The sequence below is a fragment of the Poecile atricapillus genome, chromosome 2, assembly GCF_030490865.1.
Source record: "Poecile atricapillus isolate bPoeAtr1 chromosome 2, bPoeAtr1.hap1, whole genome shotgun sequence".
NCBI classification, from domain to species: domain Eukaryota; kingdom Metazoa; phylum Chordata; class Aves; order Passeriformes; family Paridae; genus Poecile; species Poecile atricapillus.
The window spans coordinates 51,008,288-51,033,485 of NC_081250.1; the positions used below are offsets into that span (position 1 = coordinate 51,008,288).

Genomic DNA, 25,198 nt, shown 5'->3' on the forward strand with positions numbered 1-25,198 from the left:
AGAAATAGGTCATAGTCATCTCAAATATCTTTGTCCACTCTTGTTTTGCCTTTAGGAACCAGATGCATATCAACAGCTCTGGCAACACTGACATAAAACTCAGAACATAAATTGGGAGGAATCAGTGCGGAAACCTAATTAATATGCCATAATATTAATTGTACATCTGCATATTCATGTTTTCCATCTGGTTTCCAGGTAGAAAAATGAAGGCCAAAACCATAGTGCTGCACAAAAAAAAAAAAAAAAAAGAAAAGAAAGAGCGCTCCTGGTGCTCCCATTTTAATATAGAATTGAGCTCCTCGTGTACGTATAATCCCAGCTCAATATACTCCATACATATACTCTGTAGGGAACACCCTCCAAGTCTACTTTGTGTTTCAAATGTGTAGGATGACAAGAGAATTTGTGGAGGTATAGAAGAAATAGTTCCCACTCAAATCAATGCTCTTCTTACTTCCAGGATCATTCCCATTGTTAATTTGAACAATCCTGTGTACTAGTTACTAAAAGGGGAAGTAAGCAATTGGTTTCAGGGCATTTGCAGATTTTGCCCCAGCTGGTGATGGGCAAAGCCCTTCATTGCTCTAAAGGCAGGTTGTATTTTTGTTAGGTGACGCCTTGGCTTCCTTTCTAAAAACTTTCAGGGACTTTGGGGCAGTTTCACCATTTCCCTTTCCTAGTCCCATTGGACATGGAGCTCACAAATGGAAGAAGTTCTCCTCTAGGACTTCAGGCCCATTTTTTGGTGAACCATGTCACAAGTACTATGTTCTTTATATCTTTCCTGACTGGTTACCTTGGCTCTGCCATCCTGTTTTCTATCTATAAGACCAGGTAGAATTCCCCAATGAGCTGGTGAGCTTACAGGTATAGTATGCAGCCATCCCCGGTATGCACAGGAAGGCTTTGCTCAGATGCTTGTGCAGTTGAATACTTAGAATCTCCAGGGATGAAGATTCCTTAACCTTTTTTGACAATTTGTTCCATTGTCTTCCTACTCTGAAATGAGGTTTTTTTAAGTATTTTTTTTAGAATTTGTATTCTTGTAATGTGGGATTTTTGTCCCTTTTCCTAATGCTGGAAAGAGCCCTGCTCTATAGTCTCTGCATTCCACCATTAGACACTTGAATACCACAAAAATAGCTGTCTCTCTTTAGTTTTCTATACTAAAGGCTTTGCGAAACCATTTCTCTGGGCCTCTCTTCCTATATTGTGTCCATCCAGGTATACTGGTTACTTTCTGCTGGAGTAGCTCCAGTAGGTCAATGTACTAGGAAGCCAAAGTTGCAGCCAGTACCCTCCAGGTACTTTTCTGTATTCTTTCCTCTAAGATGAGAGCTCATATTTTCAGAGTATAAGCACATTATGTGTGCTTCACATGCAGAGATAATGTGAAATGGGATTTTTAAGAAGGTAAATGCTCCATAAAAACCACCACTTGGTCAGTTTACTCTCTACAAGGGCACAACAATTTTAGAGGCACAAAAGACCAGAACTGAAAATTAATAATTAGATCATGATTGCAGCAATGAAGATCATTAAAGAGAACAGTAATGAATGCCTAGGAAATGTGTGAATCAAGTCTGATTTTTATGCCCTTGCTCTCCCTCATAATAATACGAAACATATTTCCTCCAATATATTTTCACCATTTTCTGTGAAGCAAGTTGAAAATAGAAAATCGAATGGATATTCAGATATTTATAAAAATTCTATCCCACAAACATAAAAATGGAAAAAGTCCTCAAAACACTCATGAAGTAGTTTATATTTTTATAATACAAACATAATAGTTTTTAAAACAATTTCTTTTCTCCTTAAATTGTATTTAAGATAAAGATCAACATCAAAAGTATTTTTTGTGAATCAACTCTCTGAAAAATGATAGCTCATTTGCATGCTAATGCAACAAATGCTATGCCAATGTTTTCAATTTTTTTTTATTGTCATCTTACTGTGGCAGACTCAATGTTATGAAGCATCCATAAGCATTATGGGAAAGGATAGATAATAATAAAACTTCTTATGGAAAAGTTAGGGATGGAGATACATGTTCAAAGCATCTGAATCAAAATCTAGAACACATGAAGCTAACTGAGAATTACACATTAAGGTCTGGTGCTGCAACATTTTTATCTAGCCCTCAGATTTATTGGCAAAACCCTTGCAGTGGTTTTATTTTTCTCTGAATTATATAACTGTATTCCCCACATTTACACTTCAGCAGAGAAAAATGCTTTTCTCCTGTAAGCTATGAATTCTTTTAAGATAGAGGAAGATGGAAACCTCCTTTCTCTGTTTGAGAAGAGCTGATATTGACAGGAGAGTAGGGCAGCAGCATAGCAGAGCTTGTTCTTGGACCAATTTCCATAGCCCCTGGGAATGTACTGTAAAGAATTTCAGCAAACAATTATGCTTGCACAAACAGATTCAAGCTGCTATAAATCACTTCACTTCTTGTTCTTAAACAAAACTATTTAATTTACCCACTGCTTGTTTTTGACAGGCTGTGGCAGGAGGAGAGAGGGAGAGACAGCTGTTTTGCAGTTTCACTGCCTTGAAAGCTAATGTTTCTATGCCAGAATCTCTGCATACTTTAGACCAAGAGATTTTTTTTTCCCAGAAGTTTTGTAGTAAACATGACGTATGAGTAGATGAAAAGATGGAAGAGTTTGAATTCAATATGGGAGTGGATCTTGAGATATCTGTGACACATCCTTATATATGTTGAGGCAAGGTAATAAACTGCAGAGTTTTACTATGGCAATATCAATATCAATATATCTGAAGGGAGGGTGTCAAAAGGATGGATCCAGGCTCTTCTCAATGGTGCCAAGCAATAGGACAAGAGGCAACAGGCAGAAACTGATGCACTGGAAATTCCATCTTTACTGTGTAGATGACTGAGCAGATTGCATAGAGATGATCTGAAATCTCTCTCATTGGAGATATTCATGAACCATCTGGACACAATCCTGTGCCATGTCCTCTAGGACCACCCTTCTTAAGCAAGGAGGTTGGACCACTGTGGTCATTTCCAACCTGATCATTCTGTGATAGGTACCGAAATTCCATTTCCACTGGATTTATAAGTTTTATGCCATCATTGGTCCTTCACAACCCTAAACACTGAGATGCACAAGTCACACTGAAAGTCAACAAAACATGTACTTTTGTGTTATGCCTTAGATTTTACTGTTTTACTATAATTTCTCCATAACAGAATCACACTCAAGAAATTCTACTTCTTGTAAAGACTAATGAACTTTTAAATAATTTATAACCTTTGAACTGAACAAAATCAATTTTGCCTGTCAATATATTCTGAGAATAGAGGGATACTAAACCCAAATGTAACAAGATCTTGGTAGCATCTAAATATGAAAAACTAATCTGTCCTGTTTCTTAATTTGTCTCCTCTTTCATTCTAGCGCTCTTCTTTTTCCCATTTCTCCATTTTTTCCATGTGCTCAGAAAGATAATTACTTCATCTCTTATGCCACTACAGTGTCATGAAACATCTAAATAATTTTCAGCTGTAGAATAAACAAATTAATTCATTTGCCCAGGTTTGGAAAAATAGGGAATAAAAATGATACAAATTCAACACCTTAAAGAGGATGCAACAGAGCAGTGGATGTGTTTATAATACTGCTGAGGATAGTGCTAGTCCTTTACTTAGACAATGTTAGCTAACAGGGTGGAGACTTAGGACTGGCATTGCCTTAACCTAGTTTGTGTCAAATACATTGCAACCTTTGTTAATTTGCCATGAATTTAGTTCGAAAGTACCTTTGTATGTCAGTATTTACAATTCAGTTTCAGGTGTCACAGGACTTTGCTGTCAGGCAAATGGAGTTTAAGGTGAATAATAATATTAATAGGGAGCAAGGCAAGGTTTGTACAGAGAGAGAGGGATTTTCATAATTTTATATGCTGTATATTACTGAGAAAAACCCTCCAAACAAATCTATAGATACACAGACTTTCCCTAAAATCTGAAAGAGATGACAAAATTATCAAGATTTTAAACCATTCATTAAAATTATTTTTCAGGGTTTTATACCTCAAGTATCAGCATTTTGAAAGGTTGCTCTCTGAAGAAAAGCATTTCAGCTCCTTCTTTCAGAAGGAAATATTTCATCTCCTTTCTGCTTTAGAAAATAGAAAAAAAGCTGCTTGACAGTAGGAAAATAGGTTTTGAGGCAAAAATTATATTCTACAGCAATCTGATACTAAATGGACAGTAGGAACCAGTCCATTTGACTTACTGCCTCATACCCCTTCTGCAAATCGAGTACCTCCTTAATCTCCATGCATTCCTTTGCAGCATGCACATAAAAAGCCTCAAATAGTGTAAGAAGGTATTATGATTAAGTAATGCATGGATTTGATCCTTCATTCCTTATAAATGTAGGTAATTTCTTATTTATACAAGTATGGATGACTTTGCAGGTACTGCTTACTTGAGTAATGATTATTGCTTTGAGCACAATGTCTATACATTATTACTAGATCCCTAATCATGGAATGCTATTATTCAGCTATAAATTACTATTATGACTTATATTATACACATACTAGTTAGGGTGCAGTGCAGTTTTCTTTAAGATTGATATAGTAGATTTCTACAAAAATAGGAATGCAATGCGAGTAATATTTTATTTTAAACCTTAGAAGTGTGAAAGTAGGTCACGTTCTGTGCCAAAAAAATATGTTGAAAACTGTTTTAATTATATGCTGGAATGCTGCAGAAGATTGTATTCATAAGTCAGCATCAAAACTGTGTTAGGCACATTAAATGTTGGGCACTCTGAAGTCAATCAAGTGATTGCTGTAACACTCAACACTTACTCACTATGCACCCAAACTTCCTCCACTGCAAAACAGTTGGATGAAATTGTGAACATCTTTTAAATCAAATGTGATCTATCAACAGTAAAACTATGAAGACTGTCTATTTTGATGCTATGCTATGCATGAGAAAAAAGCAAAGTTTGTTACAATTTAAAATGAAAAAAAATTTCCAGATCATCATCAAGTTGAACATCAAAGTATGTTATGGATGTCAGCACGCTGAAGATAAAAAGGAAATACTGCAACAGTAGGAAAAGAACTTCTGTCTTTCCATACGAAGTTGGAATCTCTTTGGCTACAAAGAAAAAAGTTATAGGGTACACAGTTTAGACTATTGAAAGATCAGAGGATTGAAAGAAATTGATTTTTGATGAATTGTTTATCTGAAGACACAATTTGTATAAGAAGGGTGTGGGGATGGGAAAACTAATAAAAAAATATATTCAGATAAGATCAGCTTTCTTATTTGATTACAGAGGAATTTTAAATGAAAATACTTTCAAAGTTTATCTGAAAATGTGCTGTTGGAAGACAATATTCTCAGTTGATTTCTGGTTGATTTTTGCATGATTTTATGAACTTAAATATGATAAGCTTTGGGATTTTAATGATCAGGTATAATTTAGTAGAAATATGACAAAAAGGGCAAAATTCCATGATGCTCAGCAATTAAGAGAAGTGTGGAGTAAGGAGGAGTTCAGCTTACTATGCTACTATTTTTAATTTAAGTTTTCTGATCAAGAAACAGTTGTACTCAATCAGCTTCTAATTTTCTATGGTTGTTTACTAAATGATCTGTTGAATGTAAAATAGGGGTTTGATTAATCTTCTGACTTATTCCTTGTACAAAAACTGATCTGAAGCATAATGTGCCTCTTCTTATTTGAAAGAGAAGCTTTCTTTCATATGTTTGTTCTAAAACAGAAGTATTCAGATGAAAATTAACTTCTAACTGCCTGGGGGAAAATGTTGTTTGTTATATAAATAGCTATAAAGTCACTCCCAAAGAGAACATTTTAACACAGATTTTTAAAAAAAAAACACCCAAAACTATGACTGTGACATACCGGTCACAAAGATGGTGAGAGGATTTAATAGCCCACACATGCATTAAAAAATAGCCAAGATACAAACATGGATATTTATTTGGTGATACCTTTATTTGTTTATGCAGCAAAAACCCGGATAGTCATGGTTTAAATCCCCAAACCTCTCAGATCAGTCTTAGTCTGTGGTTAAACTCCTTCTATGAATGTTAAAAATATGGGAATAGGTGATTTAATTTACTGCCCATCAAAGTAAGACCATACCTGAGAATGCATTTTTAAGTTAGACAATCGAATTTACTTCTATTTCAGGTTTATTTAACTCTGGTTTATTAGGACATCCTCAAGAAAGAACACATGCAATGATTGCTAGCCAAAAGGAGGTGCCTGAAGTTAGTTGACCTGCTTTCCCAAATGCCTGGTTTCCTTAAAGTTAACAGTCCCCTACTTAATATCGGTCAGTGCATGCATATCCAGTCTGTGAGCAAATGAGTCCATCCTTAGGGTTCTGATCAGACACAGTATCAGCTCTGACATTTATGAAGGGAGATAAAAATTCCTCCTGTGTGTTTGCAGCTTCCTTCTCAATCAGTGTCAGCTGGCCAACTCCCTGACAAAACTCTCACTGAAACATTTCATCCATCTTATAATCACCCCTGGAAAAGGTCCTAGGTCTGCCCTGAAGCTCTTAACAATCAGCTTAAAAATTCCCACTTCTTTACAACAAAGTCTTTAAGGCATCAACCTTTGCACTTGCACAGAATAAATCTTTGCACTTCTAAAAAAAGTCAGCTGCCCCATTGCAGCTAGGATCCAAGCAGGAACCTCAACAAGAAATGGGCAGCCTCTTGTGATGGGAATAAAGAATATTATGCCTGATGATTCAAGCTGCAGCTCTCATGAACTGTTCCCTTGCTCCCAGAAATTGAATTAACAATGAAATTAGTAAAGTCACCCAGTGGACTTGGACCTGCAGCTGAGAAGTGGAAGGTTCATGTCTATTTCTGTGTTCAAATGAATGTCAGCAGTCATTTAGGTGTATCTCTTAAGTCTATTGATTTTATGAGCAGCCACATAGTCCAGCAGCAATCTGAGTTATTCATATTGTCAATCTGGTTCCCTATGAATCATTATGTTCCCTTCAAAGTAAAAGTGACCCTAATAAATTTTATCCTATTTTTAAACTGATTTCTAGATTCCTTTTTTACTGCCCAGACATTCCAAGTGGACTTTTATTACTACATAGACACTCCAGAGCTGCCTCCTCAACATTACACAGCACTGAAGTTCTGGGGCAATTAACTGCCATGTTGTCCTGATACATCTCCTTGCCAAGATAGCCTCCAACATTTTGTTTTTCAAAATGTACTGAAATTTTGGAAATATAAGGCATTTTCAGAAATTATACCTAACAAAGATGCTCATAGCAGGTTAGTCATTTAGTGTATGAAACATAAAACTTGGCACAAAGTACATATTTGACATATGGATATGCAATCTATTTCTGATATAACAGTATGTCTGATGGTGTTAAGATCAGATTATTAAAATTATTAGAGATGCCTCTGCCCAAATTAAGGTGCAAATGAGACCATATGCCAAAGGCAATAGCACAGATTTTATTTAGCAGTAAATGTGCAGGAGAGATAGAGAGAGAAAGACAAGGGGGCAGGGGGAGAGAAAGAGAGTGATTCTATCCACAAGTGGCAGGGGCAAAATCTATTGGGTTTGTAGTCACACAGGTTCAGGTGGGAATGTCCAGGTAACTCCCCTTGGGCAGGGGATGATGTAATGTTGTGGATCTCAGGATGTTTTATCCTTGACGTCTTCTGAGATTCTGCAGCTGTCTCTCAGTGTAGTTGAATCAATCATGATCCATCAGCCCTGTCACAATTTGAAGGGGAGTATTCACATCTTAGCGATTATGTAAGGAAGGTATGATAAGGAGGACTTATTCCACCTCCCAGGATTTACCTCTCATCAGCCTCTTCCCTTATCTGGAAACCAGTCTTCCAGTGTGACCAAAATGGGCCTGAGCCATCCCTTGAACCTGTTGCAAGTTGCAACACTTTCAAGAAATCTGTGGAGATCCTGTCAAGTGTAACATTATTTTAAATTACAAAGATACTGAGGTACAAAATTAAAATACAAAGGTATTGGCAATCTACTGCAAAACATGAGTAGTTCAGGCATTCAGATCAGTGACTGAAATATTTTTAACTGAAGGTGTATTAACAGCTATTAAAAATAATGTTAGATGCATATTACTCTGCTGATTTTATGGACTGGAAGTGCAGATGCTTTATTGAACACTAGAGGGTAATTAATTTACAGTTTTTCTGGAAAAAGATATTGGCTAAGATTTCAAATTATCTAAATATGTGTGTTAGTTTGCCCTCAAAGACACAGAGATACTCTGATACAATCATACTTATCATACTCTAAACTCTCCATTCTCTACAGATTAAATTCCTAATCAATTAATTTAATTCAACACTATTCTATTTTTTTAAGCTCCAAAATTTTGTAAAGTCATCTGATGTCAGCCAAAAAGTCACACTTAACAATCAACCCCCCCCAAAAAAATAAATAATAACTGACAGTTCTACCATCTCTGTGCCATTCAAATCACTTACATTTCATGGCCTAATTTGCTGCCATTTTTAATGAACAGATTTTGTGCATTCTGAAGTTCAGTGCTCAGTAGCAATTAGATAAATTAGTATCTTTGATTTGAACAGAATGTAACCTTTGGAACTCTAAATCCTTAAGAATCAATTTCTGAAGGGCTCATCCTCTCTAGAAATAAACTTGATAACTAAAAAAAAGTAATTATTTTTTAGGAAGATTACACATAAGTCAACAAACTCTTAAACAGCCTTGAGTAAGGTTGCTAATGTGTGTTTATTATTGTGTTTCTAGAAGTCAATGTCTGTTATTTTCACGTTATCTTTTTTCCCATCCTTACTAAGTCTATGAGAGTAAAGTTTCTTATTATTTCAACCATAGCATTATTCAAGTCACAGAAGTTACACTAGCTGAGGAGCTATTACTCCCAGAAAATCAGACTTTAGGTATGAATTTGTCTTGGTTTGAAAGACAGGTGTCTGGTAAGGAAGGCAGGAGCCTCCCTTGGAATGGAAAATGTAAACCCCTTCCCTACGAATTATTATGATTTTGAAATTAAAGGGCTCTCAGGCAAAGATATGGGAATAAGAATATAAATTAGTTTGTACAATAAAGCAAACAAACAACAACTCTGGCATTGTCGCTAAACAGAACAGGATCCCAGTGACGCCTTCTCTGGGCCGCAGGCACTTTCCCCTCCGGTGCAGTTCCGGGCACAGCCGGCAGGGGGCGCTGGTGGCTCCCGGCCAGGCAGGGCGGGTGCGATGATTCCCCCGCGCCGGCAGGGGGCGCTGTGGCGCGGGCTGGGGCCACACACGGTAATGGTGGCTCGGCTGGGATGGGAGAGAGGCTTCGCTTCACAACCCCCCCTGGGACATCGATCCCGGTGCCCAGCAGGACTCTCAGGATCAGCAAGCTGGGCCAGTAATATGTATGGGCAAGATGTATCAGCAGGCAGGGAGTGCAGGGCTGCAGTGCAGTGAAAACTCGGAGCAGTGCCGAAGAAGCAGCGGAGGTGGGACAGCAGTGGCCTGAGAGGCTGAGCAGGGAAGGGAGAGGTGAGCTCAGGATCCCAGGCACCCGAGGAGACATGGATAGGTCCCTCTTTTAGTTAGGTGGGTGTTAATAAGGTCTCAGTGCAGTGGTTGTTCTCACAAGCAGAGGCTCATCCCATGGCAGAAACAGCAGCTCTGGGCTGGGCTCCAGCAGCAGCAGCGAATTCCCTTCCCCAAGCTCCAACCATCCTCCTCCGAAGCCCAGAGAGAGACAGAGCCTGCAGCTGCCCCAGCCCAGCCCTTTACCTGCCCAGTTCTCATGGCATCTCTGCCCCTCAGAGAGAAATTCCCCCATAAGAGAAGGGCAACCAGATGCCCTCCTTCCTTGAGCTTGGCCACTTTTTTTCAAGTACCTACTTGTTTAACTGTTGTTAAATAAGTAAAAAGGAACAAAAGGAAAGAAACCTAACTCCCAACAGAACTCCATTTAGCACACTGGTTGGTTATGTGTATTAAATTCAATTTAAACAAATCTAGAGCAATGCGAAGAGTGTATTTGAAGAGCAATTCTGCAGCTGACTCAGGTTCCTTCTTTGAAAGTATTTGTGGTGCCTTTCTGCCAGCCAGATTTCATAAATGCTGTTTAGAAATCTAAGGGATATTTTACTGTCTAGAATGTGGCTGGATTATTTCAGTATGATTTATGAAAATATTACTGTTGCTAAAAACAAATTACAGATCTAGCACTGAAAAATTTTACTGCTATCAGTTGTGTTATAAACACTGTTTTATGCACACCACTCTTACTAAAGGCATAGATAACACACAGTAAGATTTACATTTGAGGCTATTTCTTAAAAATGGTTTGAATATTTATTCTATTTATATCCACAAAAAAGTAGTCCAAACATGCAATGTACAACAAAAACTGCAGGGAACTAGGGAACTTAACCAGCTCCAGGTTATCTGTCTTCTCCCACAGCCTCTGAACAGTTTTCAAGGAGCTGAACATTTTACAGAAGAAAGTCATGATTCTTGCCTTTATGGTCTCCACATCCCTTCAGTCATAAAACATCCCTCAAGATCTATTCAAATCTTTCAACTCTTGATGGGTCCACCTCAGATATTAGTATGGATTTGCCTGCAGGAATATACAGAAAGATGTCTGGTTTTCCCCTCTTGCTCCTCTGCCAAAATCAAAGGATAAGAATCTTCTTGAATATCACATAAGTACTTTTATTTGAATTAGTTGAAATGTCTGCCTGGGACAGGAGGAAGATGGAAGGCAAGAAAATAAAAATGTTTTAGGCATTAAAAACCAGTGCTGAAAAATAACTATAGTCCTCAGTAAAACTGACACCAGAACAATTTTTCTTTGATAGATATAAAGTTTGCATGTTATTAGAAGTATTTATATCTTTATATTCTGAATTACTATGAGATCCTTCATTACTTTATGTTCATTTCTTTCTGTAATCAGAGTTATTAAAACAAAGCAAGGAATACACTGATTTATAAGTACAAATAACAGACTGTACTTGGAAATATTATTTTTCTTCTTGGGAAGCAGAGTCTTAAATATATGTATAACAATAAAATGCCAATCATACCTCTGAAATTGCACCAAAAATTTTCTGAGAAATTCTCAGCACTCTGCTAATCTTTATGTCTCTTTATAAATGAGACGTGCCAATAAATTCTTTTCACTCCTACAAGCAGACTTGAAAAATTTGTTGTTGTTTCTCAAAATTATGATGCAATTTTATTTATAGTTCTGTTGAAAACTCAGTCTTGTTTTTCTTTGTTTTACATTTATCTCCTTTTATTCAGTTACTCGTGCTCTTTTCATCTAGCTGCTTACTTGAAAACATGCCATCTTACAACATTTTTGGGGGATGCATTCGTACATCAACATGATACAAGATATACGATACAGAGAATCTTGAGCAATCCAAAGGGACACTGCATGTGCACAATCATCAGTTAAGAAAAAATGGCCAAATAGATTCTGGTATAGAGTTTGAGGAATATGTGCAGGGACATGACTAATCTAGAAAGACTGACCTCACTCCACTGAATTTTGAATCTGAGTCATGTTTGAAATTTCAATACTTACTTCCATCTCAAGGTTTTTCTAGTTTGGTTCCATTTTCCTGTTTTAGACCTAATCAGAAGAATTGAAGGAAATTTTTAAGTCATAACTTTGAGGACAGAATTCTCACTCATTAGACTGTTTCTTGATGTGTCTGCTTTTGTGATAGGCCTGTAATCTGAGTGTCCCTGTTTCAGCACATCAAAATTTATTTCCCTGGTCTTCACTGTTTGCAATTATATTTTTCAGTATTCAACAGCTGTAAAAATAGAAAAAGACTTCCTAGTGTAGTATTCAGTTAATAACAGTTTGAGCTAGCCCATTTTAATATAAACCATAATATAAATAAAATACCCCCAGATTTAATATAAAACCAAAAGCAACTTCCTTTCCCAGTGAGGAGAAAAACAAAATCAACTTCTATGTCTGAACACTCTTCAAAATGGACATAGTGGTTCTACTAATATTTCATAAAAGGTAAATCTTCAGCAACTGAAGAGATTTTGAAATTCAGAATATAAATATTCTCTATGAGAAACAAGAATTCTGAACTAACTATTCTCTATAAGTATAGAAAAATATGTCAATGAAGACTGGGAGGGGCATTTCTGCCCCTAAGACTGGCCTTAGTAATATAGCAAGTTGTTAAATTAAGAATTCAGATTATCTCTAAAATCCAAATGAATTTTCTCTTCTGATTTGAAGCAATAGTAAGGACCAGGACAGAACTGGTCAGAAAAGATTGTATTACTTCCTTCTGGTGAAACCAACAAACATGTGGCTCTAGCCTCTCTAAGGTCATGTTATCTGCTGCTGTATAGCCTTCTTAGAGGACAGGCTTAGATTTTATATGAGGAACCCCTATTTTAGCAAGGCAAGATAACCTCCAGCAGTCCCTTACAAAATCAACCATTCTGTGACCATTTAAAACTGAATTTAACAAAATCATTAAAATTATAAGCAAAAATATATAAGGTTTAATTTGTCTGTGCACAGAAATCATAAGAATTATTATTTGAAAAAATACCAAAACCACAGTTGTGGTTGTTGGGTTTTGTATTTTGAGGGTTTCTTTAAGAAGTGAGAGGAGTTGAGGAGCAACAGGAGCCTTACCAAAAGACTGCTACATATAAGTGATGAATTTGCCAATCACGTAGAAAAGACAAAAACATACAGTGTTAGGAAAACAAACAAAACTGCACACTTAGATCCCAAAGTGGCAACAAAACAATTTACATTCTAATAAAAGCTGAGGAAGATATTAAACAGAGGTTAACAAGGCTAGGCAGTTTCAACCAGCAGGGCAAGCTGTAACTGAGAAGTTCTCTGCTGATTATTGCTGATTTCCAATAACCCTTGAAGCACTAAGGAAATTCCAGAAGGCTGAAAGGAACTGTGGAGTGCAAATACTGAAGAAGATGACCTGCACATTTATAAGCCACTCCAGCTAACACTGCTGCTAGACAAAATAGCAGAACCTGATTAATAAAAATTTAAATGCTGTAAATGCAATTACTCATAATCAACACAGTTTTTTTTTTTAAAAGTAGATCTTAACAAAGTACCCTGATCTTCTGAAGGCTTTTTTTTTTTGTTTGTTTGTTTGTATTTTTTGGTTTCTGAGAATACAAAATTGGATCACAGGACATTTGCAGATATATGCATTTATGTCTGTTTCTGCACATGTTGCAAGAATATTTATTTTGAATTCTGAAGGCACTTGAATGGCAGTCTACTATTTTAACCAAGATTCAAAATTATTGGAAATGTGGCACTTTAAATATCTATAAATATAATTGTGACAAAGGAAATGAGTGGTTTCTAGTGAGAACCAGTGGAAGTCTGATTTTCAGTCCTTCATTGTTTAACATCTTTATTGTCTGAACTGCAGAAAAATGTATAGTTTATGAAGCTGAAGATGACTTGAAGTTTACATGTCACAAGCTTGGGACAATAAGTCAGCTGGTAAAAGGAAGCATTAGACATTTCAATGTCATCATGTTTGAAGTCATGAACTTAGGGTAAAGAACGTAACTCCAGACCAGGACATTCAGTGCCAGGAGGAAATGTGTCAAAACCCTGACAGGTCTGTGACTTGGGAAAGGAAGACAAAAGAAACTGTACCCCTCTGATAAATGAGACAGGGCATCTGATGACAACTGACACGGAGAAGTCTGATGTATTCAGAAACATTTTTTCTTAAGTTTTCCCTGCCAGCTGAATTTCCCATGTCTCTCAAGCCCCTGAATATAAAGACAGGGACTCCATTTTAGAAGCAGGCCAGATTCAAGGCCATCTGGGGAACCTGAACATAGACAAGTCCATGGAACCTGACAAGATGCATCCCAGAGTCCTGAGGGTACTGGTAGATACAAGCAGCTCTATCACTTCTATTACTTCTGAAAAGTTGTGACAGTCAAGCAAAATCCCCAGTGTCTGGGAAAGGGGAAACATTGCACCCATTTATAAAATGTGTAAAACAGGATGCCCTGAGAACTGTCAACCAGTCAATCTCTGTGCTTAGGAGGTTCATGAAACAGTTTCTCCTAGAAGCTATGCCAAAGAATATGAATGACAAGGAGGTATATTAGGGAAAGTAAACATGATGTCATGAAGGGGAAATCATACCTGACAAGCCTGGTGGCCTTCTCCCCTTATCTAATGGTAGATAAGGGAAGAGCTTCTGATGTAACTTACCTGGCCAGTGATACAGTTCTACACAACACCCTTGTCTCTAAATTGGAGAAATATGGGTTTGACATATGAATTGTTAGATGGATAAGGATTGACTGGATAGCCGTGCCCAAAAAGTCAATGGCTCAAAGTCAAAATGGAGATTCAAATGGAGATGAGTGTTATCCTTCAGGAGTATTTGGACAAGTATAGTCAAATGTCCTTATTAATGACCTAGACTGTGTTGTTGAGTGTACCATTAGCAAGTTTGTGGAACAAAACCAAGCTGAGTGATGACTGAGGGAAAGGACACCATCCAGAGAGATGTGGACAGGCTTGAGTAGTCCCATGTGAATCTCATGAAGTTCAACAAATTCAAGTGTAAGGTCCATCACTTGGGTTGGGGAAATCCCCAGTAGCAATACAAACTGGGGGATGAATAGATTGAGAGCAAAGAAGGGCTTGGGGATATTGGCAGATGAAAACTGATATAAGAGCCAGCAATGTGCACTTGCAGCCCAGAAAGCCAGCAGGATCCTGGAATGCATAAAAAGCAGAGTGGCCAGCAGGTCATGGGAGGTGACACTGCCCCTCTACTCTGCTGCCCTTAGACCTGATATGGATCACTGAGTCCAGCTCTGGCACCTTCAGCAAAAGAAGGACATTGAGATGTTGGAGTTTTTCAACATGAGGGTCATGGAAATGGTCAGAGAGTTTCTCCCTTTCATAAAGAGAAACTGAGAGGGTTGGTGTGGTTCATCCTGGAAAAAAAGGCTCCAGGCAGACCTCTTATAGCGTCTTTCCATAAAGAGGCCTACAAGAAAGATAAACAAATACTTTTTACCAGAGCATGTATTGATAGTATGAGAGGAACATTTTTAAACTAAAAAGGGTAGATTTAGATTGCACAAAAGGAATGAATTCTGGAATAGACGTCCCAGAGAAGCTGCAAATATCCTATCCCTGGAAGTGCTTAGGGTCAAATTGGAGAGGGCATTGAGGATTCTGGTTTGGTGAAATGTGTCCCTGCCTGTGGGGTTGGGCTAGATGATCTTTAAAGGTCTCTCCCAACCCAAACCATTCCCTGGTTCATTAATTCTGTGATCTGTAAAGCAGAAAAAAGTAGTAATACAATCTACCATATCATACCAATCTACTATAGCTGGGTTGGATCCTTTTTGGCCTTATAAATTATGAATATGTAGATTTGGAAGCATAATTCACTCACAGAATCCCTGACACAATTTTTTCCATATGAATAAAACCTATGCACTGTACTGACCTAACGTCTAAAATTGCATTTTATGAATAATTATAAACAGAGTTAATAAAAGCATTCCTTATAATGATATTCTAATAATTGTGTTTTGAAAAAATAAATCCTAACTTCATTCATAATATCTGATTATCTGATTTAACAGGCCAGGATTATGGCACAACAATTAAGCAGTGAAGGAATTTCAATTGAGTTATTACCTGTGTACCTAGCTTTCTCAAAGAGATGAATTAATCAGGAATCAATGAAGACAATCTCCCTTAGTTTCAGGCTCAGCAAATTACTCAATATGGTGGTGAATCAATGAGAATCCAAGAGAAGCCAGTGGAGTCAGTTTATTGATGAAGGAAAGGGAAGAGGTAGGGCAGAGAGTAGGGAGAAAGATGATTAATAAAATCAGAAAGGAGGCATGTGAGAAATGGCAAATGAATTAGGAGCAGAAGCAAACAGGTGTGTCATCTGGTGGTGTATATTTTTTGGAAAAAAGTTGGAACAGTAATGGATTCCTACTCTTATCTAGAGGGAATTTTGCTATCATTTCTAACAGCTTGGCTGTACCAGGGAAGAAGCAGGTAGGACATTCATCATATAACTGACAGTATGCCCACTAGCATAATTTTTTGGATGTAAAACCAAAGGAAAGAAAATTAGAGAGTACAGCTTGCTGAAGCTTGGGAGCATGTATCCAGCAGAGCCTGCCCTGTACAGGATTTGCTTCTGACTGCATTTCTTATGAAAGCTCCCTCTTTTCCTACTGCAATGCTAATGCTGTGGACCAGGCAAGCTATTCCCTGTGACTCCACTCCTCAGCACAAAAATAAATACGTTACTATTATTGTGTGGGAGACAACCTCAACCTCTGTTCAGCACATCCCTCTACTTTCTTCTTCCCAGAACTAGTGGCATCCAGAGTGGTGGATGCCACTAGTTTTAATATCTGATTGTGTTTTAAAATTAATTCATTATCCTATTTTTATTTTTTGCTCTTTTCTTTTCTTTTTTAGTTATTTGAATTTTTATCTATATTTAGGGAAAAAAATATGTATAAGCCCTTAATGTGTTTTATTGAAAATGTGGGCAGTCTAAAGATCTTAGGAAGGTATCTGTGTTTGAAACCTGGGGTCAACAGGGGGTAAATATAAGTTTTTTGTTTTCCTGTTTGTTGGTTTGCTATCCTAGAATTTTTTTGTTTGTTTTTATTTTTGTTTTTCCTGAACCACAGTATTCCTTCTATTCCCATAAACTGAGTAAAAGCACATCCCAATTTAATTTCATTTCAAAATGTGTTCCAAGAACTTTAAACCATTCTGTAAAACATGAAAACCTTAAATAGATTGAAGTTGCCTTTCCTGCTGTGTTTCATCCCATTGCATTAGGTCCTTAGACAATAATTCTTCCTTTTCTTCTCTGGCAAACCTTCCTTCACAGACTTTCTGATGCCCCTTGTGGAAATGGATCCTTGCAGCCTCCTCAGCTCATCTGCTGATCTTCTGTATTACCTCCCTATAAATTCCAGGTTTTCAATGGGTTCACAGTAAATACCAGTTTAAGTATAGAAGATGATTAATAGACAATTAGAGACATTTTTATCAATATTTAGATGATTTAAGAAACCCAGACAGTGGCAGCCCTCTAGATTTGCTAAAAAAAAGCTTTTTTTTTTTTTCAGTCAGATATTACTACTTTGTAGAAACAGAAAGTAGAAATGTAGCATGTGTATAGCTGACTTCCTTGAGTAAAGGTTACAAAATACTAATGATATAGCAGTTTTACAAAATCAAACAGAATGTTTATGTTATATTTAGACAGTCATTAAATTTCTAGAAGAAAAATTACTTTCTCTTAAAGCTGTGACTTAAATATTCTAGATGCAAATAATAAATCTTCATTCTAAAACATCACTTTTGTTTGTGGGATGGAAAATTCTTTGAATAGAACAGTTCAACTGCTCTCTGGCTTCTAGAAGGTATTTTTAGCTGCTTATTTTATTTACATGTTGAAAGTTGTAACCCAACTTGAGCTTTTACCAATACAAATGCAAAACTGGCAGCAAAGTTCCTAACTTTAGGCTGAGTCGATTTTAGTCACTGATTTATTTAAAACATATTTTTTGAGTGCATACACCACTTAAAAGAAAATATTTGACGAATGTTAACATCAAATAATAAACTGTAAGTTTAAATAAGTTTGCCAGTCCCTCAATGGACTTAGCATGACCGCTTGCTTAAGTTAAATGCCTGAAAGAACCATCTCTCCACCAGGAGGTTGTAAAGTCAAAAAATCTCTAGACTTTTTTACGCAGAGGAAAGAGGTAAATGTGAATGTCAATATCCTTTTCTGCTCTGAATTATCTGCTGTCCAACCTTAAAGACCCAATCGGAAAAGGCTAGCAGCTACTACAGTGAATGAATTCTGAGACACTCTCAGAGGTAGGAAAGGTCTCAGCTTCGTAAAGCTGTTTTAAAATTGCAGAGCTATCAAAACCAAGTGCCCAAGTTCTTTGTAAATGTTAAGCATAGGACTTGGGAATTCTTTTATTGTACCTATGATGTCTTCAGAGTTGGAACTGCAAGTGGCTCAAAAGAATTGATTACTGATTACTGCAATTTTCTACATCACCAAATTTAGAGATTTAACATGTTCTGCAATTAGCTGGTGGTCTTGGATTATCTACCTATGCAATGCCTTTGAAGTAGCTGGATAAATGAAGTGCAATACAGATAAAATCAATGTTAGTTCAAAGGCTGAAGACTGAAGAACCTTTTTAATAATGTCTAATATTTCGTACCAACAGGCTGAATCGTAAACTCACTGACAAAAAACATAACCACACTGTTCCTAAAATCTGTGGCACAACTTCCATTTCCTTTAGTGCAAGAAGGCTCAAGCTAACGGACTGCTCTCTTTATCCTACAGGTTTTCCTGATCTTTTAAAGAAGGAGCTCATCTCTATGTAGATTTTGGAAATAATGCCACAATTTTAAATTATTTAAAACTTTAACAAATTCGTAAAGTCACTCATAATTTCGTCTGATGAAGACTTAGGTTGCTTCTCTAACAAATTTCCTAGTTGAAGTTTCCTAGTTGACCGGAACACATTTGCAAGTCCATGTGCTTTTGTAAGATGAGCATGAAGCTATTAAGGACATAGATATGGGCCGGGGAACAGCTCCAAATTTAACCAGTTATCTTATTTTGATCCATTAGTCAGATCACTCAGAGTGAGATCAGCTTTTGAAAATCTAGAAAAAGAAAATGCAGAAACTCCCCCATGGTTTCTTCAGTTTGTTATTATCCCAAACATTAAAAGTATTAGAGTCTTAAAAACTCCACAATATCATGCTAATATTGTGCTAAATACTCAACAGTAAACATAAGATTTGACAATTTTAAAGACTTAGAGATCCAAATTAAAAGTCCTGAAAAACTTCTATAGGAAAATCTACTGTCTGTAACAGATCTACTGTAATGTGAGTTATTCAAGAAGAGGTACAGAGTACAGTCTAATATCTAATGCATTATATATAAATAATTTCCTATCACAAGTGCAACAACTAAAATAGTCCTCTGTGTTAAAAGTACCTGAGCTAAAAAAAAATTTAAAAATTTAAAAAGAGAAAATAAAAAAAAAAATTCTCATCTCCTTGGAAAAGAAACTACCAATGTCCAGAAACAAGATTTCAGTTCATAGTCTTTAACTTCACCTTCAAACTTTCTTTCAGACTGGACTACTTATTAAAGAACCGTTTATGCCTTGTTTCATATTACTGCACCAGAATTAAAAATAAACACACAAACAAAGGAAAAACAGCCATAGAAAAAGCCAGTTTTTAAAAGAGTAGTCAATGACATTTACAATCGATACAATGCCCACTGACACCAAACTTTGAATCAGACTTACTGTATCTAGATGAATGTCTGCAATCAGGTTTTGTGCAATGTTCCATACACAAAAGTTAAAGACTTTGAAACTTTGAATTTTCAGCACTGACACAGGCTCTAGCTGCTGTCACTAATTTCGAAGTCACAGCAGACTATTTGATACTATTTCATTCATTCACATGTGAGTTAACATATTGCTCGAGAAAATGCCAATTTATTTAAAGTCATGATGAGTAACTCAGTGCAATGTTGTTAAATAATAACTAACTCAGTGCAATATTGTTAAAACTGTCACTTGTCTGTTGAATGTGAATTTTATTATATAGTGACGAATAGTACCTAAATAATAATAGAATTATACAATGATGGATGTAAATTTTGTTTTAATTTATAGCTAAAGTGTTCTAAAAGAACAAAAGAGAAAGCATATGTTTAATGTAATGAAATTCCATGGACTTAAAAGAAAGCTAGGCCCTCAATTTAAAAGTTTAGTATATTTGTAAGTGCTTTGGCCCCAAAGGTAAGAAAATTTATTAAATGTTAAATGTACATGAAAATTATTTGGTACACTTGAAACTAAATTCAATGGGACCTCTGAGTCAAACTCAAGACAACAGGACCTAAACTAAGAAATGTTAATTGGTTATTACATTTTAAAAAAGTGAAATCAATCATATTTCAAAAAATATCTTTATGTCTTAGACATTATCTGGTAGAGAACGATTCCCTGAGTGTGAATCTAATAGAATATATGACACCTCATATACCCATCATAGGCGTACACCTTTCACCAGGGCAGATTGCTCAGAGCTCCATCCAACCTAGCCTCTTAAAAAGGACTTCCTTGTACAATGCCTTGCTCTTTCAAAAGGAGCATTGCTATTTTTCAATACTTTTCCCAGGAAAATTTTGCTGGCATGCAGTCAAAGGTAAAGATGAATATTTTCTCTGTTGCATATCTTAATGATTTACTATACACGCCCCCCCATTTGATTTCTGCACCAAATCTTGTAAAATGGGTTCAAACTTCAACTTGAGCAGTGGTATGGGACCTACTACAAAACTATGACAAGTATCAGAACAAGAAGTTTTAATAGTTCTGTATTAATCAGGTTTGCATTGCATAAAAACAGACACGATAAAAAAAAAAACAAAAAACAAAACCCTAGCTGTGAAAGGTAATTACTTGTAAAGTGAATTCTGTTCACAGAGAAGGAGATGATCCTATAATTAATGCCTTTAACATTCTTATTAAGTAACAAGGTTGCTGCTTTGTGTGTTTGGGTTTTTTATAGGAATACAAATGAGAGTGAGTCTACCCATATTCATATTCTTATCATTCTATCTGAGCCACTTAAATGACTATAAAGCACTAAATTTGTATTTTCCGTGTTACTTTTTATCTTGTGATGACCTCTCCTGGTTGAGCTGTTCATTAGCCTTGATTCTGGAAGGGTGTTTTCATCCCTCCACGCTTATTAAAAAAAAATAAAAATGTAGGAATGTGAAGAATTTATTGCCAGGGTATGAAAACATGATCATAAATAGAATTGACAATAAGATCTTAGCACTAATGTGTGTGATATTGTATCACAGTGTATGTTTATTATACCACAGGATGGGCTTTCAACACCCACTTCATCTTGAGATAAAACTGAATGAGATAAAAAGCTTTCAACACAATCACTTCTGAATCAGTATTACTGAGAGGTTCCATTTTAATGACAGAGATAGATTTACTTTGCAAAGTAAACAAACATTTGAGATACAGTATATTCACATAAGCAATGCCCAATTCTGTTCTTTCTGAAAACTGTATCTTTTTCTATGCCAGCACAAGCAGACTCTAAGAAAATACTGAATAGCAAGCTCATATATAGGGATTTGTAATTCACTGTACACCATAAGTCTTGCATACCTCTTAAAGTACTGTAAAGATTAAATTTGATGTTGCTAATTACTTCAAAGCCAAAACATAGTGTAACAATGGAGGAGAAAATTAAATACTAGTTGTAAACAAGTTTTACATTAAAGTTGCGTTTCACACAGGTTTTAATTCTTTCAGTAGTATTCCCAATATGAGGTTCAAAATCAACAGAGGAAAAAAATAAAAAAATAATAAAAAAAAGAAAACTAGGTACATCAACTTGTCAACAGAGAACAAAATTCTACAATCCCATCCACAATCAGTTGCATACAAAGTTACAAACAAGCTCAGAAAATAGAGCACAGTGACAAAATAAAGTCCAGTGACCAATTTGTATAGCAAAGCATGCAACAGAATAACCAGCAAAGTGGTGCACCAAAACACTGACACAGCACTGGAGTTCCCACTGTGGTACCACTTCCCAAGCACCCATAAGCCTTTACAAGAATTTTCAGCATCTACTACAATGTGAACAACCCTTTTGTAAATTTAAGGCTGACATGTACTTCTTGCTATATTTATGTTTCCAGTAAAGAAATCTAGCTCCATTTCAATTTCAGAAGTGAGTCAGAAATAAAATAAAATGCCACTCACTACATAAGGAGTATAATGTATAAGCTCTTGGAAGGTGAATTAATATAAAGAAATCTTAGAATAGCTAATCATCAAGATGGGAATGTATATGAGTAAATTGTAATTAAGATTATATATATCCTCTGTTCCTGGAATTTCTGGTCATTGTGATGTTACTACAACCAGTAACTTCTCAACAAACTTCTTTTAAAAGTTAAAGATTTGTTTGTTGGGAAATCAGATAACCCACTGCAGGTAATTTTCAAGTTAAACTACAGTCATTAGTTTCTGAGTGACAAAAACAACCAAAAAAGCTCCAAAATCCTGCTAGAGAAAAGCAGGGACTTTGTTTTCGAAGAACAGATTTCTGACAACCTAAATCATGAATCCTCGCCCCCGTACATTCTTGTTATGCTGAGCCTGAGAGATGACCATAAAGAAATAATATTCCTAAGGAAAATTATGTAGCTGGTCAAAACAAAGAAGTAAACCTCAGGATCAATACTTCTCCTAATTCATAGGCAGGAAAACAACTGAACATCCTACAGCCTCTGAGACCTAGATAACAATGCAGACACTGCTGTGCATATTTGTTGACACACAAACAAATATACAAGTGCAAGTAAATCATGGAAAAACACTTCTTTTTCAATAGGTATTAGATGATAACAGATAGAAACCTACTAAGAAAGCATAGCAGTGCTCCAATTCCCTAATCATTGCATTGTTCATTCCTGCCCCCAAGGAAGCAATTAAACAAATAAATAAATAGAGTGATCTACATAGATCTCTATGCAGTATATACATTCTATGGCAATTCCCTGCTTGGTCAATAGAATCTGCCCCCATTCACATGTATACAATCCCAGCACATCTCCATAATATTTCAGGACACTTCCTTCCTCTATAGACAGCCGATTAAGCCAGCACTATGACAATGATACTATAAAAATGCACTGTTTCTTTTCAGTATGTATTTCAAAAATACTTGGCAACTGACAAATGTTTTACATGGTCTGAAGAGAAGAAACAACTAAATACTTAATACTGACATCTACTTGCAAAATGTTTTGCTCAAAACTACAGCTCAGTGCAATGTTAAAGACTTGATCTAATATCCACTGAAATCAATGAATATGCTGTCATTTTTGTACTGATAGCAGAATCGGATTCTGTACAGGTGCTCTACACTCCTCTGGTCTGAAGTTCAGCATTTCAGCAGATGCTTGATCATTTCTCTACTATTTCTGCCTCTCTAGGAGGGCAATTGATGGTCTCTAAAATACCTTTGCTCATTCTATTACGGGAAGCAAAACTTCACTCTCAAGAAAAGCTGTCCTGGCTCAGTTCCCTCTCATCAACTCACAATCATTCTTTCCTCTTCAAATGAGACCAAATTTTCCCTTGTTCCTCCTCGATAAAACACTAGTTATGGAAACTGCTCACATCTCCTCTTTTCTCTCACAAAACTGTGCAAGTGAAGTACTTCCAAATGCAAATTGCATCCCTTCTGAGGAAGGTGGGAAAAACCAAAACAAACCAAACCGACCAGCCAAACGAAACTATCCCCAAACTTTGAACAGCTCCTGATTCCTTTCCCCCTCTGACTCCATTGCAGAACCAAGATTATATCACAGAGCAGGTCTCTTTCAACTTTCCACACCAGCTACCACTGAAATCACTAAGGAAGATCTGATGGGGAGCACTGCAAACAGTATCAGACCTCAGCGAACACATAAGCATACAAAGAAAAATCAAACACAATCAAACACAATATTCATCAGCAAAGCAAAAGCAATCAGCCTCACAGAGTTGTGGGGAATTTCCCTCTGTCTTAATTCAGAGCTGAAATTGTGCATGTTTCTTAGGAAAGGGTACTTACGAGATGCAGGCAGAGCAGTCCTGGCTCTGCAGCTTATGCTGATGAAAATCCAGAGGAAGAGAGCTGCCCTGCAGCCAGCTCGGGTAACCACAACCATCCTTCACTTCCTGGCTCCCTGTACTCCAAATGCCAGCCGCAGAAGACCTGCTTTTCTCCACTTTGGCCCCCTTCGCTCTCTCTCCTTCTCTTCCTCGGAGGAGGTGTCGAGGAGGTAAAGGGGGCAGGGCTTTACCTTGGGGTAGAAGCCAAACCCCCTCTTCGTCTGCTATCTTTGGGTTTGCAGCAGCAGGATAAGTCCCGGTACTTTTCTTTCCCTTATTTCTCTGTGTTGGTGCGTGTGTGTTTCTGTGCCTCCTTCTCAGAGGAAGAGGAGAAGAAAAAAAAAAAAAAAAAAAAGAAAAAAACCCACGAAGTATCAAATAACAAGGATTGTAGAGTAGAAAAATAAATAATAATTAAAAAAAAAAAATGAAGAGCAATCCCCCAAAAGACGTGGGAGGAGGGAGGGAAAGGGAGATGGAGATGAAGGGAAGGAAGAAAGGCGAATAAAGCAGTTGGTGCTGCTAATGCTGCTGTTGATGCTACCACTGCAGCTGAGCCCTTCTTCCTGTACAGAGGAGCGCTGCTGAGAGAAGCTTGCAATAACCTCCCAGCTCAGATATATATACACAGTGTACACGCACACACAGCCGGGCAGCCAAACACGCACTCACACAGAGGCAGGGAGAGGGGAGGGAGGGAGAGAGAGACACTCCCGCAGCACAGAAGCAGGCTCAGAGCCTCTCTCCTCATGTATTCATCATCTTCCAGCAGGAGGAAACGCTGCCACTAGCAGCTGCAACCTTCCCCCTCAAAGAAAAAAAAAAAAAAAAAAAAAAGAAGACAGGAGATGGGAAAATCCTCTCCCCTGCGCTCCCCTCCCCTTCCCTTCGTTTCCTCCAGCTCCTCCTTCTTCCTCTGCGCCCCTCGGGCCTCCAGGACCCCGATCGTCCTCTCTTGCCTGGCTCAGATGCAGAGCCGGGGGACAGCGGAGGGATCGGGCCGGGGCTGTGGCGGAGCGGGGCGGTAGCCAGTGCCAGGATCGGGGCCGGGGGGAGGTGGAGCAGGGCCGGGGCCGGGGCCAGGGCGAGCGGGGATGGGGATGGGGATGGGGATGGGGATGAGGATGAGGATGGGGATGGGGATGGGGATGGGGATGGGGATGGGGATGGGGATGAGGATGGGGATCGGGGCCGGGGCCGGGGCCGGCTGCGGGGCGGTGTCGCGGTGCCGCTGGAGCGGAGGCGCGGCGTCCCTGGGGCCCCGAGGTCGGCTCCTGCCGCCGTCCCCGCCGCTCCCCCGCACACCGCGGCTCCCCGAGCTCC

The 25,198-nt window shown here is 37.6% G+C and overlaps 1 protein-coding gene across 1 annotated transcript in view; it reads right to left on the bottom strand.

Moving 5' to 3' along the window:
- The window catches only part of CNTNAP2 (contactin associated protein 2), a 1,026,949-nt gene extending 1,002,477 nt beyond the window's left edge, over nt 1–24,472 (bottom strand). Inside the window, exon 1 of the mRNA XM_058833182.1 lies at nt 23,835–24,472. Coding sequence (XP_058689165.1) covers nt 23,835–23,931 — 97 coding nt within the window. The 5' untranslated portion in view covers nt 23,932–24,472. The remainder of the gene's footprint in view (nt 1–23,834) is intronic.
- Nucleotides 24,473–25,198: the final 726 nt, after the last annotated feature.